Source organism: Cheilinus undulatus, linkage group 15, assembly GCF_018320785.1.
Source record: "Cheilinus undulatus linkage group 15, ASM1832078v1, whole genome shotgun sequence".
Taxonomy (NCBI): Eukaryota; Metazoa; Chordata; class Actinopteri; order Labriformes; family Labridae; genus Cheilinus; species Cheilinus undulatus.
Genome location: NC_054879.1, coordinates 21370933 through 21386474, shown reverse-complemented (window position 1 = coordinate 21386474; position 15542 = coordinate 21370933). Strand labels below are relative to the sequence as shown.

At 40.8% G+C, this 15542-nt stretch overlaps 1 protein-coding gene across 2 annotated transcripts in view; it reads left to right on the top strand.

Moving 5' to 3' along the window:
- Positions 1-2371: 2371 nt before the first annotated feature.
- Positions 2372-15542, top strand: part of LOC121522627 (E3 ubiquitin-protein ligase SH3RF3-like) — a 180707-nt gene continuing 167536 nt past the window's right edge. Inside the window, exon 1 of one of the 2 annotated variants that reach the window (XM_041807176.1) lies at positions 2372-3035. In XM_041807176.1, coding sequence (XP_041663110.1) covers positions 2628-3035 — 408 coding nt within the window. In that variant the 5' untranslated portion in view covers positions 2372-2627. The remainder of the gene's footprint in view (positions 3036-15542) is intronic. The other variant, XM_041807177.1, reaches the window with a different exon arrangement.

Sequence of the window (15542 nt, the reverse complement as noted above, 5' to 3'; positions counted from 1 at the left end):
ACGACACAGAAGAACAGCAGCAGTGAAATAATAACCAGTAAATGCAATGATTTGGTAAACAGTGTCAAATAAATTACAGTACACAACATTTTCAGTATCCAACTAATCAGTGTGCACGCTGCAGGATGCAAACGGCACACACTAACACACACTGACACTTACACAAACTCTCTCTCTCATTGTATGCCTAGAACAGTCCACCCTCCACTTTTCTTCGTGGGTGGTAAATAGACAGCCCACCCCTCACCGAGGAAGGCGTCACAGTGACACACATAAACACTTACACAAACAGGGACAATCGTACACACACATTTGGCTCAATCACTCCTTACACCCCTCTAGGGCTGAATGTAAGAGTGGAGCAGGTCTGAACAGGTGGACAGGCAGAGCAAGCCTGCAGTCACGGCTGAGAAACAACCCACACACACACGCGCAGGCAAACACAGTTAAGTTTGCTGTGTCCATCACATAGCAAATTACAGTGTTCATCTTCAGCAAATGTTATGTTTACCATCTTTTTGGAATATTTATCTAATAAGTGGTACAATTCCTGCATGTCATAATAATCCTACATTATGTATTGCTACTAAGGTTGTATCTGTTAAAACACAACACCATATTCTGTTTCTGCTACCTGTGCTAAAATTGATAATAAAATGGCTCATTATCACTAGTTAAAAACATTTAACATCACCGAAATGGTATATTATAAAATCATCCATCACCGGTATGTGAAACATGCCACTTCCAAAAAGGTGTGTATACTGTCATATATGTATGTCAGCCTAAATATCTGATGATTTTTTTGGAATGCATTTTTAGTTTCTCCCACGTATTTGGGATTAGAAGGACCTGATGAATTTAAACTTTAGCCTTGTCTTTGAACAGGAATTAGTTCTGACCAAAAATGACATCCACAATCTCCTACAGAGCCTGTGTCTGCAGAAAATGCTGCACTAGATCAGTTTTAGAACATATATTAGTCTTCAGTCAGTAAGAACTGGTGTCAGTCATAGAGAGCGGTATGGTGGTCCTTTTTCTTGTTGAATTGAAAATGTACCACAAGGATTTGATAAGGACAAAATTTCGACTAAAAGTTCAGAATTTCTTGTACATTTTCCTTTCCACAATCCACACAAATTTTGTAAAATAAAAAAAAGTCCAAAATTTTAAACAAATTTGTAAAGTATTGTAAAGTATCCCATAAAACTTTTTGTGTAATATACCTGAATTTTTGCGTGAAATTTTATGATAAAGCCCAAACATTACATTAAAATTTTTTTTTGACTTTTGATACCCAAAAAACTTCAGGAAAATTCCCTACCTTTCAAAGGAAGATTTCCCCCAAAATTTCTTAGCAAATTTGCAAAAAATATCAGATACAGTATATTCCTTAAAATTCCATTAAAAAGACATTTTCCACACAAATGCCCTCAAATTTTCAGGACATTTTAAAGGATATAAGCACTCAAAGCAAATTCCCCCAACATTTCAAGCAAATTACTTAAACTGTCAGTGGGATTTAACCCATTTTAAAGCAATACAAATGCCAAAGAGATGCTGACTATCACCATTGAGGGCTAATTGAAAAATACAAACTTTTTTCCCCTGAAAAGCGATGATTTGGGTTGTACGAGGTTTTGGTCCGATGCCAGCGACATGCAGGGTCTTAGAGGTTAAAAAAACAGTCAGAGAAAATGTGTGGTTCAAATTTGGAAATTTCACTTGTCCAAAATAGGGCAAAGAAAAAAAGTCTGCTGTCGACCACCAGGTGTCGCCGGAAACCAATTTTTCCAGAAGGCCCGTTTGTTTTGACTGGATATGGTTACTGAGGTAAAACAGGGGAGTCTTAGCCTGTCAGCTGGGTTTTACAAGGTGAGACACCAAAGTGATTGATGCCAAGCCAGTAAAGACAATGGTCCTTATGTAGACCTTCAGCTCGCAAACTGTTAATTGACAGATAGCAAAGTTAAACAAAACAACCCGACCTTCTTTAAAGGCTGCTTTGGAAATATATTGTAGTTTATGTTTATCACCAAGTGCACTTCACGCCAGTGCACTGCATATATAGTTAACAGGCTCTCGTTGTTTATCGCTGGTGAGATAGTTGTATTCGCTCGTGTTTGTAAGAAGGTTTTACACAGACTAGCTTAACGATGGGCCTGTTCTTTTTTATTAACCTGCTAAAATGTGTGAGAAGCGAAAAATCCGGCAGAGAAACTGAAGATGTTTGTGTGCATTATAGTCTCTCTGCCTCCCTCGCGCTCCTTCTTCCAGTCTGTATCAATCCTCCTCTGTCTCGAGAGCGCGCGCCGCAATTCTGATCGGCGCGCGAATGATGATGATGATGAGAGCGTGACCTCACCGCTTTCTGCACAGCTGCTGGAGAGAGGGGGAGACACAGAGAGGAAGAGCGAGAAACAGAAGCACGTTGAGGGTGACGGAGAGAGGAACAGAGCAGCGGAGAACATTCACAACAACAGGAGGAACTGCTCGGTGCGCGGGGAGTCCGTCGTGGGGCGTCCGTTGGCTGCTTCCCACCGGAACCAGAATGTTCTGTGCCCCCAGTTCATTTCTTCGGTACACGAACCAGTCCCCGCGGCGTCTCCACGGACACTGAAGCCCAGATGCTCACCCTCTCCACCGACATGGACGAGTCTTCGTCGCTGCTGGATCTGCTGGAGTGTTCGGTGTGCCTGGAGCGCCTGGACACCACGGCCAAGGTACTGCCGTGCCAGCACACCTTCTGCCGCCGCTGCCTGGAAAACATAGTCAGCTCACGGAATGAGCTCCGTTGCCCGGAGTGCCGCATCCTCGTGGACTGCGGGGTGGACGACCTGCCGGCTAACATCCTGCTGGTTCGCCTCCTGGACGGTATCAAGCAGCGGCCGCAGCGAGGGAGCGGAGGAGGAGCAGGCGGGAGGCAGTCCGTGGCTGGGGGCTCGCTGCAGGGGTACGCAGCCGGGATATCTGCTTCTCCCCCCGGCAGTGCGATCCGAGAGCTGCCGGTAGCCGTCAGGAGCTCTCCTGTTAAGGTTGGTATCTTTCCTCTCATCCACGTTATGTGTGAGTTTCTCTCCCAGTGGAGCTGTTAACCCCAAACTACATTTCATGCATGTTTAAACGCCAAATGACTCATGTTATATCCACTAAAACCCAACATAGGAGTAAAACTTCAACATTTCTCTCACTGTCAACAACCTCTTTCAGCTTGACTTACACAAAATACAACAAAACTTAAAGTTTGGTTTCCACTAAGCTCTACTGGAAAGTACAGCAGAAGCATTTGGAGGAGTGAGGTTTTGACAGTTGTTCAGACGAATTGCCCGCTGTTTATTTCTGAGGTTTCTGGAAATAGGGAACAGTGTGTTCAGCGTGCTGCCTGCACAGATATCCAGATGCTGTGTGGTTATAGATGCAAATTTATAGACAGTGCTGTGATCTGAATATCCACTCTTTCACAGAATGCAGCAGATTGTTCCATCACAAATAAAAGAGAAATACTGATAGCGGAGTCCAGGTTATTGAAAACAAGAAAACATTGCTTCCATGTGACAGCAGATGTGCATTCAGCGGGTTGTCATAATGCTGAAGATGACACGTCTTATTGACTGATGTGTATTGTTGTGCATTGATTGTTTTGCTGAAGAATTAGCAGTTGTTGTCAGTGGTATTCCCTGGTGTGGTATAATGAGGCTGTCTTTCCTGTGGTGCCACTGAGGTATAATTAAATAGAACAGAGTGAGAGAGACAGGAAGAGAGACAGACTAGACTGAGGGGGGTCACCTGTCTGATACTGTTGTTGCTACAGTTCTGGTGAAGCCCACTTGCCCAGAGGCTGCAGTAGTGTGAGGTTTCATTACCTCATTGGAAGAGGAGTGGAGTCTTGTTCACCTGCTGTGCAGTGCATCAATGCATTATCTTTTGCACAATTTTAACCATTTTTTAGTTTATGTACAAGGTCCAAAAATGACCACTCGAATGTCATTTTTCAGTGCATTCATGGATGAGTTAATGTTTCAATTCATGCATTTTCATGCTAGGTGCTCAGTGCTGCATGATGCACTGTTGGTAGACAGGTGCATGGAAGAGAAGTGGCATAGGTCCATAAAAGAAATGTAGACCTGTCACTGAGAAGTCAAAGACTTGAATGAGAGGTCAGGCAAACCAACAACGAACAAGCATTTTTGCACCATTTTTGCACACATAGTGTTGCTTAGAACCAACCCAGTGATTAAAACCATGAGCACACCAAAATGGAGCAGTGCCACATTATTCTATATAGGTGTCTTTTGGATGCTCAGACAAATTAGGTGCTGCTCTAAACTCTTCAGATGTTTCCATAGCCTTGGCTTTATCTTTATTATTCAGAGGTATCTCTTCCTCTACTGACGGATTAAAAACACATGTAGTTGAATGTGATGTCCAAGAGACTTAAAACAGCAAGTGCACAAAAGACAGGAAATGTTTCACTGTCCGGCTAACATCCAGCGCTTATGGGAAACTGCTTCTTACAGGTGAAACATGAGACTCATGTAGGCTAATGTGGGAGTTTGGGGAGGAGCTGATTTAAAAAAAGGAGAAACCAATAGCTAAAGCTGTGTATTGAACTGGCAGCTCTGTTTCATCTGAAAAAAACTGTGAGTAATGCAAGTTGGCATTGTGTCGAGATAGATCATGCAAAAAAACACTAGATTCATGAGATTTTTAGAGATGCTTCGTGGTAGAAACAGTAGTGATGACCTCACCTCGTTGTCAGCTTTTCTTACTTGTGTTGTCTTCTGAGAAAGGTAAGATTTCCAGACTCAACACTTTATGTTGTGTCTCATTATGTCTGAGGTGAGCTTGTATTGTGTGCTCTCTGATAAAGAAGAGATTGAATGCATGAGGGTGGTCTAAGCAGGTGTGTTCATGTTTCTCTCTGAGTGCAGTGATGTCTCCAGTTTGAGGGCTGCAGTGAATAATCAGGATAACAAAGGCGTTACCATCAGCTTTCACGCTCACCCCCCCTGCTTAGTACAACAAGACTTTATCAGGCAGGCCGCGCATTGATTGAGGCAGTGGAGCGCTTTGGTGTGATGAAGTGCAGCAGCAGTGAGCAGTCAGTCATTCACGGCGATGAACAGGAATCCAAACCTTCAGTGACATTTCCACTAACACTTAACACTCCATTTCAATTCACTCAATAAACTTTAGTGGTCCCTACAGGCCCATGCTCATGTCTGGTATGAGGGGAAAAGCTAACACATGAAGGATACATGCAACAATAGAGACTAATAAATGTCTTTAGGGAAAAGTCAGGACAAGTCATTTTCATGTGTAATCCCAACATTTCATTGATATATTTTACGGTTTAAGGACTTAGCTGTCACAAAGCTGAAAAATATGTCTTAGATTAGTTCATTGCCTTCACCTGGGGGTGTCAGTGTCAGGTTTTTAAACTTTAATATACTAGCAAAATCATACTACATGGCATGTTTTGATACCATTGCAACAAAAGAAGTTGCAGGCAACCAATTCTGGGTGGTTTCTAGTTTCTAATTACTAATAATTCCAGGCAAACTGTTTCAAACTGTCTAAATTTTCCAAAATTAGCAATGCTTCAGCACCCCAAAGCTGCCAGGAGTTTGCCTGCAGTTTCAGCTGTAGTCATTGCTCTCCTTTATGCCTGTCTAATGAATGATGTACCCTAATATCAACTTTAAATACCTACTTTCTAATTTGAAAAGTTTGCTGCATCCTATATACGAGTGCAGCCAGTGTACCAGTATAAAAAGCAAAGACATGCACTGCGGTGTTTCCCCTAGCTTTACTCAACGAATTCAGCGCTGTCTTGGACGTAAAACAAGCAGGACATCGGTTCATACACAACTATAGAGGATAAACTAGTTGCATTAGAGAACTCTCTCATGATACTGAGTAAAAGCATCCCAGCACACATGTGACTGCAGCTCTGACACATGTAGGAGGAGGTGGGGCTCTCTGCTCAGTGAGCTTGCTCAGCCCTGGTTATAAAGTCAGACGGAACAGTCTACCCTCTGGAAGGCCCAAGAAGTTGAGGTGAAGTTGCTTCTTGCAGGCTTGTAAAACAGAAAGTGCCAGGCCAGGACTCGAGTGAACCCAGAATTAACGCCAAGCTAACACCAGCTATCAGCTCAACTAAGCAGCTAAGGATGGAGCAGAAGGCAGACTTTATAAGCAATAATTTAGGATAAAGTTGTTGGGTTAAAGTGGGTCATCGGTAAAAAAAAGTTTGAGAAACACTGTTCTGTGTATAGAAATCTTAATGTATTGCTTTCCAAATTAAAAAAAAAAATCAAATAAATAATCCAACATTTAAAACAGCCTTAAAGTTAAAAAATGAATAATTATAGTGAAAAAAGGACAAATATTTGCAAAATCTCAAGCCCTCGTGCACAATTGGACACATCCACTCTAATGTGCACACTCATCTCTTAGCAGGGGTCGGTCTGTGTTTGTTTTAGGGCCCCACTGAGAGAGCACTTCACTGTGGATGTAGCCTTTATGGTCACTGAACTCACACACACACTAACACACTCACACACCTATAACCCATTACCCTCTGCAGTCCCCTGCAGTCACTTTACCCAGGTCTCCTCCAGGCTCCCTCTGGACCAAGACTTGGTGATGAAAGTGTGAATTAATCTCCTTTAACAGTGGGGTGTGGGTGTGCGCCACCCCTGCACACAAAGAGTGGGGGCCTCGCAACGGGAGTTAAATCTATATTTGAGTGACACACTAATGCACTGCCACCCGTGCACTACACATACACTTCTACACACAGTTATTGAAGGAGTCACACGGGTCAAACAGACCTCTCTCCATCACGTTTTAAGGGTTGTAGATGAGAATGAATGTGTTGCTATGGAAATAGAAGAAGAGGCCGACGTGCTGAGTCAGCAGGAGCAGCTTTTTTTTTTCCAGCCTGTGTTCTTTGAGGTAGTGATGCCGACTTTGCGCTATGACCAGTGAGTGTTCATCACAGCTCATCGTTTAGTGTCTTCCAAACATTGTGTGAAGTTAAAATAGATGATGCTGATTCATCCTGACACAAAAACTTGTTTGCTGAATGGAGCACCAGGTCAAGAATCACAGCATTTAGTCACTTGTATTTTTTGTCTGGGCCTTTGTTTGTGGCTTTTTTCCCCTAAAGCAGAAATTTTGAGCCTCCTGGCAGTAGATGACTTTTCCAGCCCTTTAACTATTCCCTTGGTGGCATACAGCAGCTGTTTCAGGGATGACTAGACACTTGTTTCACTCTCAAGATAAATACAGCAACACAATAGGTGTTTTAACAATCTAACAATGTCATACAACTGCTCTTTTTTACAGAACAAGACAGGATATACATCAGTCTAGTCTGTCAGTCAACCAAATGTTGCTGTTTACCTTGAATTAGTAATGAGGTGCAATCATTGTTCATTTTGGTATCATTGTGTTGTTATTGCATATGCTTAAATCATATGGAATATCCTGTTTTTTAGATTTTGTCCTCATATTAAAGTGCAGCTTTTAAGCCAGCAAATAAGGCAAAATATAGCCTGCTGATATGAAAAAGCAGCTTTATTTTCAGCTGTTGTGCTGCGAGTCATTTGTCATGAATGACAGGGTATTATGTGCGTATTTGTTTTTTTTTAAAATGTAAACTAGATTAGTGTATAGAGTAAATCCAATTTTCCTGACATGACACTGGTAAATGATGTGATTATTATCCAGGTTGTACCAGGCCTTCAATAATAGCACAACAGCTGATACTGCACACCTGCTCTACATACGGAATTGGTGCCGTTGCAGCTGACAATATGGCGTGTCTTTAATCCTGTTGGTGTGTTTGTTGGTTTTGTCAGACCGTCCCTGGATAAAATCATTGGTCATGAAGGTACTTTCAAAATTTTTATGTTTATTTTATATTTATTAGGCACTTTTGAACACATTTTCTTTTTTTTCTGAGCAACAAGTCAAGAACAGGTTTTGTGTTTCATTTTTACTATCCATTTGGGATGTTGTGGTTGTAGATTTTGATCATACAATTATAGTCTGAGAAATCATCTCAGTTTTGCATCAGTTTAGCCTGACTGTTGATGCTTATTATGTTGCCACGTCTGTTATAACATGTTGTAAAAGTCTGTTATGAAGATGCTATAGATACTTTTTGTGGGTAGAACAATTATCAGCCTGGTGGATTGTTGTTGCCGATAATTAGCTGATAATCTGTAAATTAATTAATATCAAAAGTGTGCAAATTTGATTGCGCCGCAGTGTGTCTTCCCCTTTGGCTTTTTTTTCACTCTCCTTAGTCTCACCAAATGTCCTGTCTGCAACAGTCTGGCTAGTTTTCACATGAGTTCTGGCCAATCAACACTTAAACCTGGGTGCCACTGACACAGTGAGCTTATAGCATCACTTCCTGTTTTCCTTCTGCTATTGTGTTGCTCAGTGCCATTCCTAATGCGGATAGGCCTCAGGGTAAATTGTTTATTATCCTTCTTTTTTTCATCATGCAGTTTTACTTTTTCCAAATAAAGTACATTATGTGCATCATGATAAATGCATATAACTTACAAATATCATTTACCAATAATCCGTATCGGCCTGAAAAACCAGCACTGAATTTGAATTGTTAAACTGTTTATTAATATTTTTTATTTTTTTAAGCCCACAGTCTCAATCAAATGCTCCATCTAAACTGTAACGTAGCTGCCCACCACTAGTATCCACTGTAGTTCTTGATGACTGATGCCCTTCTGCCACAATGCTCTTTACACCAATATAAACAGCTGCTAACCAACAGCACTGATATCATCATGTGGGAACAGCATTTTATAGCACTATTTTAATCTAGAACAGTGGTTCCCAGCCTTTTTTTCCTCTGAGCCCCGCCCCCCATGATAACCCAGGGGGAAAAAATGATACATTTCTTTCAAAAATTTTCAGCAGTTTTTGTCGTTTCATCGATAAAAACCTAAGAAAAAAGCTCATAGTGTTTCGTTCAAAGAATAGAATGAAGCACTATAGACGTGTGTGCTACATTCGCTGTGTTTGCACCTGCTTGCCAACAAGTGCTCATATAATGTGGTTTATAAACACATGGCAGTAATACCATACCCAAGTGAAAGTTGGTGAGGGTATCATTCTTTGTAAAAGAATGACAATCTCTCAAACCTTCTCTCCTGAATGCCAAAAGCCTTTGAGTCAGACAAGGCAGCAAATTAACTAAATATCATCAAGCTTAGCTACATAGCTACTGCCTCATTCTTCACAGAATCTGATCAATCCAGTCATTCACTAACTAGGAGAAAAGCATTTCAGCTTGACGCTTTGCAAGATGGGTCATCCTGATGACAGACGTGGAGTCTGGCCTATCCATCTGCTTTGCAAAGTTAGCGTTTCTTTTTCACAATGACTGATTTGCTTTGATTTGATCAGAGAGTAGTTAGTTGTTGGAAGGATGCACATTCTGAAAACGGGCAAACATTCAAGACTGCATAAAACAAAGGCATTGCATAGTTTGGCTCTTACAGATTCATGGGTATTTGGCTGGTAAGTGTTGGCAGGGACACAATGTGCCATCTTAGATTGCATTGTTCTTTGGTGGTTGGGGGCCGTTCAATTGTGTGATTATTTTTTTAGTGTCTTGTTTGCAGTGTGCTGACAATATGAAAAAAAAAATATTTTGATATTGTTCATTTCAAGTACAGATGTTCTGATCATGATTAAAAGAGTAATTAAGTGACAAATGCCACCTTTAATACAGGATAAAACACATTTATCATCTGTTATAGTTCAAAACAGCGAGTGTAATCATAAAAGTCTGAACAACAAACATGTCTCAACTGTAGGAAACGTGCAGCTCTTTGCTATTAACCCTCCTGCCTGTCCACTTCCCATCAAAGCAGCATGACACAATTATCTCCCCCCTTGATCTTCTCCCTCACCTGTATTTACCTGGGGTTACTCTGGTGACGCCCATGGTTTCTATAGCGATGCACTGCATTAACAGCAGGACCTGCTTTCATCTCCTGATAGGACATTGCTTTGCCCTGTCATTCCCACTTCTTCTGAGTGTGTGTGTTAAAGGATTAGGGGTCTCTGTAAAGGAAATAGTCAGTTACCAATCCCTGTAATGACCCTTTAGACCACTGTCTAAACACACACAAAGGCACTCACACATACACCACCTCTTTCCGTAACCACATTTCCTGCATTACAGCTCTATTCATAGTTAATCTTGATAGCTCCCACACCTTTACAATAACACAGTCTGAGAATACCTCATACTTCTGGGCTAGGTACACACAAACAACCGCGCAGAGGCGTGCATGCACATTTATCCACATTCATTAGTGTTATAAACTGCCGATCTGTGGTGGTAAACAACAAGCTCCCAGTCATTACTTCCACATTACCCCCTCACTTTATAAATACTGAGTGAAGGCCTGACACTGTACGCACACAGCCACAAAGACGCACACAATCCATCCTCTAGAGTTTGAGATAATCTCTCTGGACACAACTCTCTGTCTCTTTCTCTCTCTGCATATGTTTGTGTGTAAAAGATCCTCTCTGCCATCTCTTTAACCCAGATTGCTAAATGAACCCACACCAGCACAAACACCTCTTCTTCCTTCGTCTATCTTTACTCATTCTTTCTCATCTTCTCTTCTTTTCTCTGAAGTTCACGATGTGAGGAGAACTTAATTAATTTCAGCGTAGCCACGTAAGGAAGCTTCCCTCCACACACGCACACACACGCACACACACACAAGCGCGCTGCCATTTAAGAAGTAGTTAAAACTAGATGACTGCGCTCTGTGCCTCGTGGAAGCTCTTGGGAATTATTCTGTTGTGCGTGTATGTATATGTGTGAGCATGTTTGCAGCGATGTGTATATATTCAATCATATAGCATGCATTCATCTATTCCCATGCTTGCCTGTTTGTTTACCAGCTAAATCTTTCCCTGGTAAACACGGGCACAATTGGATTTTGAATGGTTTGCAATGGAGCTGCCCACAGCCAGCATTCAACATTTTGTTGTTTAAACCGTTTTCACGCCAAAAAAATGACTGTGTCAGTGTTTCCTCTTAAATTCATCTCTTGTCCTCCTGGAAAAGCCTCTAAAAATCCTTTTTTTTCCTCCTTTGAAATACTGGCTTGTAAAAACATGGAATAAACAAAAAGAATGAGAACATTTTTCAAGAATCACAGGCGAATGGTGTTTGATGCAACAGACAGAGGTTGATGCAATAGCCAGACTAAATATGACTAGTTAGAAGACTTTGGCTCTTCTGGCTTTGGCCCAAAATGTTTATCTTGGATTAAAACTCTTTATTTCTTCAGATGGCTGCAGTCTGCACTAACAATAACCTTTCCACACATTTCCATTTACAAAGAGGTGCAAGACAAGGGTGTCCAGTATTTCTACTCCTTTTTGCTGTTGCAATGGAATTGTTGCGAGCCATACACAGGCCTGCCCACAGAATTGGCCGGGCCCCTGAAAAAAATGGGAATGGGCCCTCCCCAGTTGTGATTTATTGATATCAATGGATGGGTGTTGGATCTGAAGAATTGGTGCTAGCGTCCTGGCTAACAGTGATTTCATTTGGGACCTGAAAAGTGTGTTGAACCACTATGGGGTTTGGTTGTTGGAATTTTTTGTTCATGCTACTTTTTAAACCCTTTTCAACATATTTGCTCATTTTGCTAATTATTTGCCATTACTAATCCATTTTTTGCTGTTTTTTCCCTCTTTTTGTCACCTTGAACCTGTTTTGTAGTTTTTGCCCCTTTTTACCACCTGTAACCCAACTTGGCTGTTTTTTTTACCCTTTAATGCCACTCTTTTGACACTTTCTGTCCATTTTTCTACTGTTTAGCCACTTAACACCCATTCTTGCCACTTTTTTTTTTTGCCAGTTTTTACTCATTTTTGCAGTTTTTTGGCAATTTTTTGCCACTTTCCACCTATTTTTTTTATTCTCTTTTTAAAATTATGTTGTTATGTAGCATTAAATTTGTCATGTTTTTTCTGTTTTATTTTCTGGCATCCTGATGTTTCTGTAAGGAAATGTATGCTGCAGAGTTGAGATGAAACAGCTACTGGTATTAATGATAACTGTGATAACATTCCCCCACAGTTATCACACTGTGCATACATTAATGATCATTAGCATTTAATTAGTTAGCATTTTTACTGTCATGATAGTTGTGTTAACCGTGCTTTAATATCATGGTTGATATTATCCAGACAGCATGCTATGATGGTCAGTTTACTGAGGTGAATGGGAGAAATACAGTCAGGGAGGAAGAGGTATTGCTGTGTCTCTCCTCTGCTCTTGTCGGCCCCATTCACTGTGACGGTTTGTCAAAGTTCAGACAAGACAAGTAGGCATAAGGAGCAGTTAGCCATAGGTTAATCAATTCACAAACTCAAAACACATTAGCATTATGAGTCAAATTAAGCCAAAATGCAGAAACCAACCTTTGACCAATGGCTTGACTGGAAAAAAAAAACTTCAGACCCTAGGAGTAGTATAAACACTTGATTTTTCTGCTCCTCATCTACTCAAGAAGTCAATGAAAGCACTCCCAAACTATGAAGCAGCTCCTGTTAGTTAAAAATAATAATCCAGTGTTGAAATCTGCATTGATATTGGCATAGAGGTTAATTAGCTCACTTATCGAGCTGACCTCCTGTTCTATTCATGACGCATTCAAAGACAGTAGGAAATAAGAATTGTTTGAGTGTAAGATGAGTAGATTGTCATAATGTGTTCACCTTGTGAGAATGACAAACAGGCTTCCTTTTTCTGCAGTATAACATAGATACAACAAAAGGAGTTATGAGCTTTTTAACGTCATAACTCAAAATTTGCTTAACTTTTACTAATTCTGGTCAAAACAGTAGTGTTGTACTAAAGACCACACTATCCGAGTCAAGACAGAGACCGAAACAAGACCAAGACCATTAAAATCAATTTAAAAAAAGCATGACAAGGTCGAACAGTAGTTTTCCCTTTGATAAATATGACAGATAAAAACAAGATGTCTGCAACTCTTTCAAAGCACAACATGCAAAAATCTCAAATCTTAACAAATTTGTTCAACTAACTTCTTATAAAAAATAAATCTTTGTATGTGTTTAAAAGCCATCAACCAGAGTGGAATCATTTTAAATCTCTGAAAATGAGATGTTTATCTAGATTTGTCAGGTGAATGAGGCATAGAGTAAGTGTTCAGAGGTATTTCTGACTAGAAATAAGATGAACTGTGCGAGTTTCTGCAGGTGTAGCTATTTGTTGTTTTAGCAAGTGCTTCTCCTTATTATCACATTAATGAAGTTGGAGAATAGCAGATCAGTGCTGGTCTCAACTGGTCTTGATGGAATATCCCAAGTTCGGCCAGTGTAAAACTGAGACAAGACCGAGTAAAAATGCTCTCGAGTCAGAGACAAGACCAAGACATTCAAAATGTGGTCTTGAGACCGGTCTCAAGACCAAGACCAGTCTTGAGTACTACAACACTACAAAACAGTAAAAATAATGGATGATCTCTCACATAAGGCATGTGGTATCAAAATACTATCAAAGTATCAAAAGTTTTGACAACCTTATCAACAAAGTAGGGGAGACTGGGGACAGTTGCAACACTTTTTACATTACTCTCAGTTACTCAGAGACTATTTGGACTAGGCACACCAAATCTTTACATATTAAACTTACGTGTCTGCTAATTACCCATACCATTTAAAGATGGCTACATATGACATATCAATCACAATATTCATTTGAATAGAGGAATTCAGATGTTGCAACTGACCCCAAACCTGGGGTCAGTTATAACATCATGTGCTAGCTAGCCACACTGACATTGGCACATGCTAACCATGTCAATGAATAGTCAACAAAACAATGACTCAAACTAGGTAAGTTTGGATTAATTCATACAAAAAATCAGCACAGTATGACGAAAATACAGCTCATGAAAAACGCTACTTTCATACCCCCAAAACAACTTTGTCTTGATACTAGCAGGACCAGATGCTCAATATGGCTTTTCTCTTCTTGGTGGGCAGATGGTCTAACTGAGCATGTGCAGTGTGAGTGTCATCACTCTAGCATGTTTCTGATTGGAGAAATAAGGCTTGTTGCAACCGTCCCTTGTTGCAACTGTCCCCAGTCTCCCCTACCTTAGCTAATGCACGTTTGATAAGGTTTTCATGTTTACTTTCAACGTTTGTACAAAGTATATAGACTAGTCTCCATGCTGCTAATTTGATTTACAGTGTTTTTATCATCAAATTTGATTAAATGAATTTGAATGATGAATCTGTACTTTTTTACATTTTTGGAAAATTATAACAATACCGTAATAACGCTGATAACATCATAACTTAGGTCATGATTATCATGTTATAAAATCTTAATATTGTTAACATTAGGGATGCACCGAAAATTTGGCCACCGAAAATTTTCGGCAGAAAATGGCCCAAAAGTGCATTTTCGGTTTTTGGCCAAAAGACTTTAATCACCGAAACAACAAGGCCGAAACACGACGTTATGATGACGCAAGCAAAAACCGCGGCCAGCACGCGCTTGGATCAGTGGTTCTCAAATAGGGGTACGCGTATGTGAAGGCACTCCAGGAGGTTGGCGAGATTTTAAAATACATGCAGACTATTTAAGAAAAAAAGCGCCTTTCTTCGCACGTCAGGAGCTACACGAGTATATTGCATTCTAAAATCACATTCGTGCTGCTAATGTCTGCGGTGTGTTTTCTCTGTCCTTTGATAAACAGTGATATTCATTGAAGCGGAAGATAAAAGGAGGTTTGTCCCTCTCTGTCCTTCACTCCGTGCGTAACGCGGCACTTTTACGCACAGCCAGGAGGTCAGTGCCGTTTTGTTTCACTGTTTCATTCACTGTGCTAGCCTAGTTTGTACGAGGAGGGACTGACTTTTCATTCATTGTATGTCAAATATGATCAATAAGAGTTATAATATTGCCCAGCTGAGGCTCGCGGTGAGAGGAGTTAAGTCTCTCCACAGCACACAGACTGGCTCACCTGTGTGTGTTCCAGACTGTTGAGAGGAGTCATTTAGCTGGTTGATCTGGAGCTTTTATAAGTCGTTTGTCTGAGGTCAGAGGAGACTGTGTCGGTAAATATTTCACTAAAGTCCCGTTAGTTTAGAAACAGCTCCAGCTGTGTGAGTTTCGCTCCGACGAGCGCACATGGTGGTGGTGCCGATTTTTAAGGTAGACAGAGGAACAAAAACGTCCTGCTCTCCAACACCACCTGATGTTTGATATCTCCTCATATCTGTCTGTATCAGTGCTTGTGTTTTTGCCTCTTTTTTTTAGCCTGGTAGCGAGGAGACAGGCAACAGGCAGCCCGACATGTCCATATGAGCGCAAATGCCCTACTTAAATATCTGCAGCAATGTCGCACTGCGAAATAATGTTGCAGGTGAGGAAGCTTCAGGTTCTACAGGTTCTAAATGTAAATATTTTGTGTTAATAATTT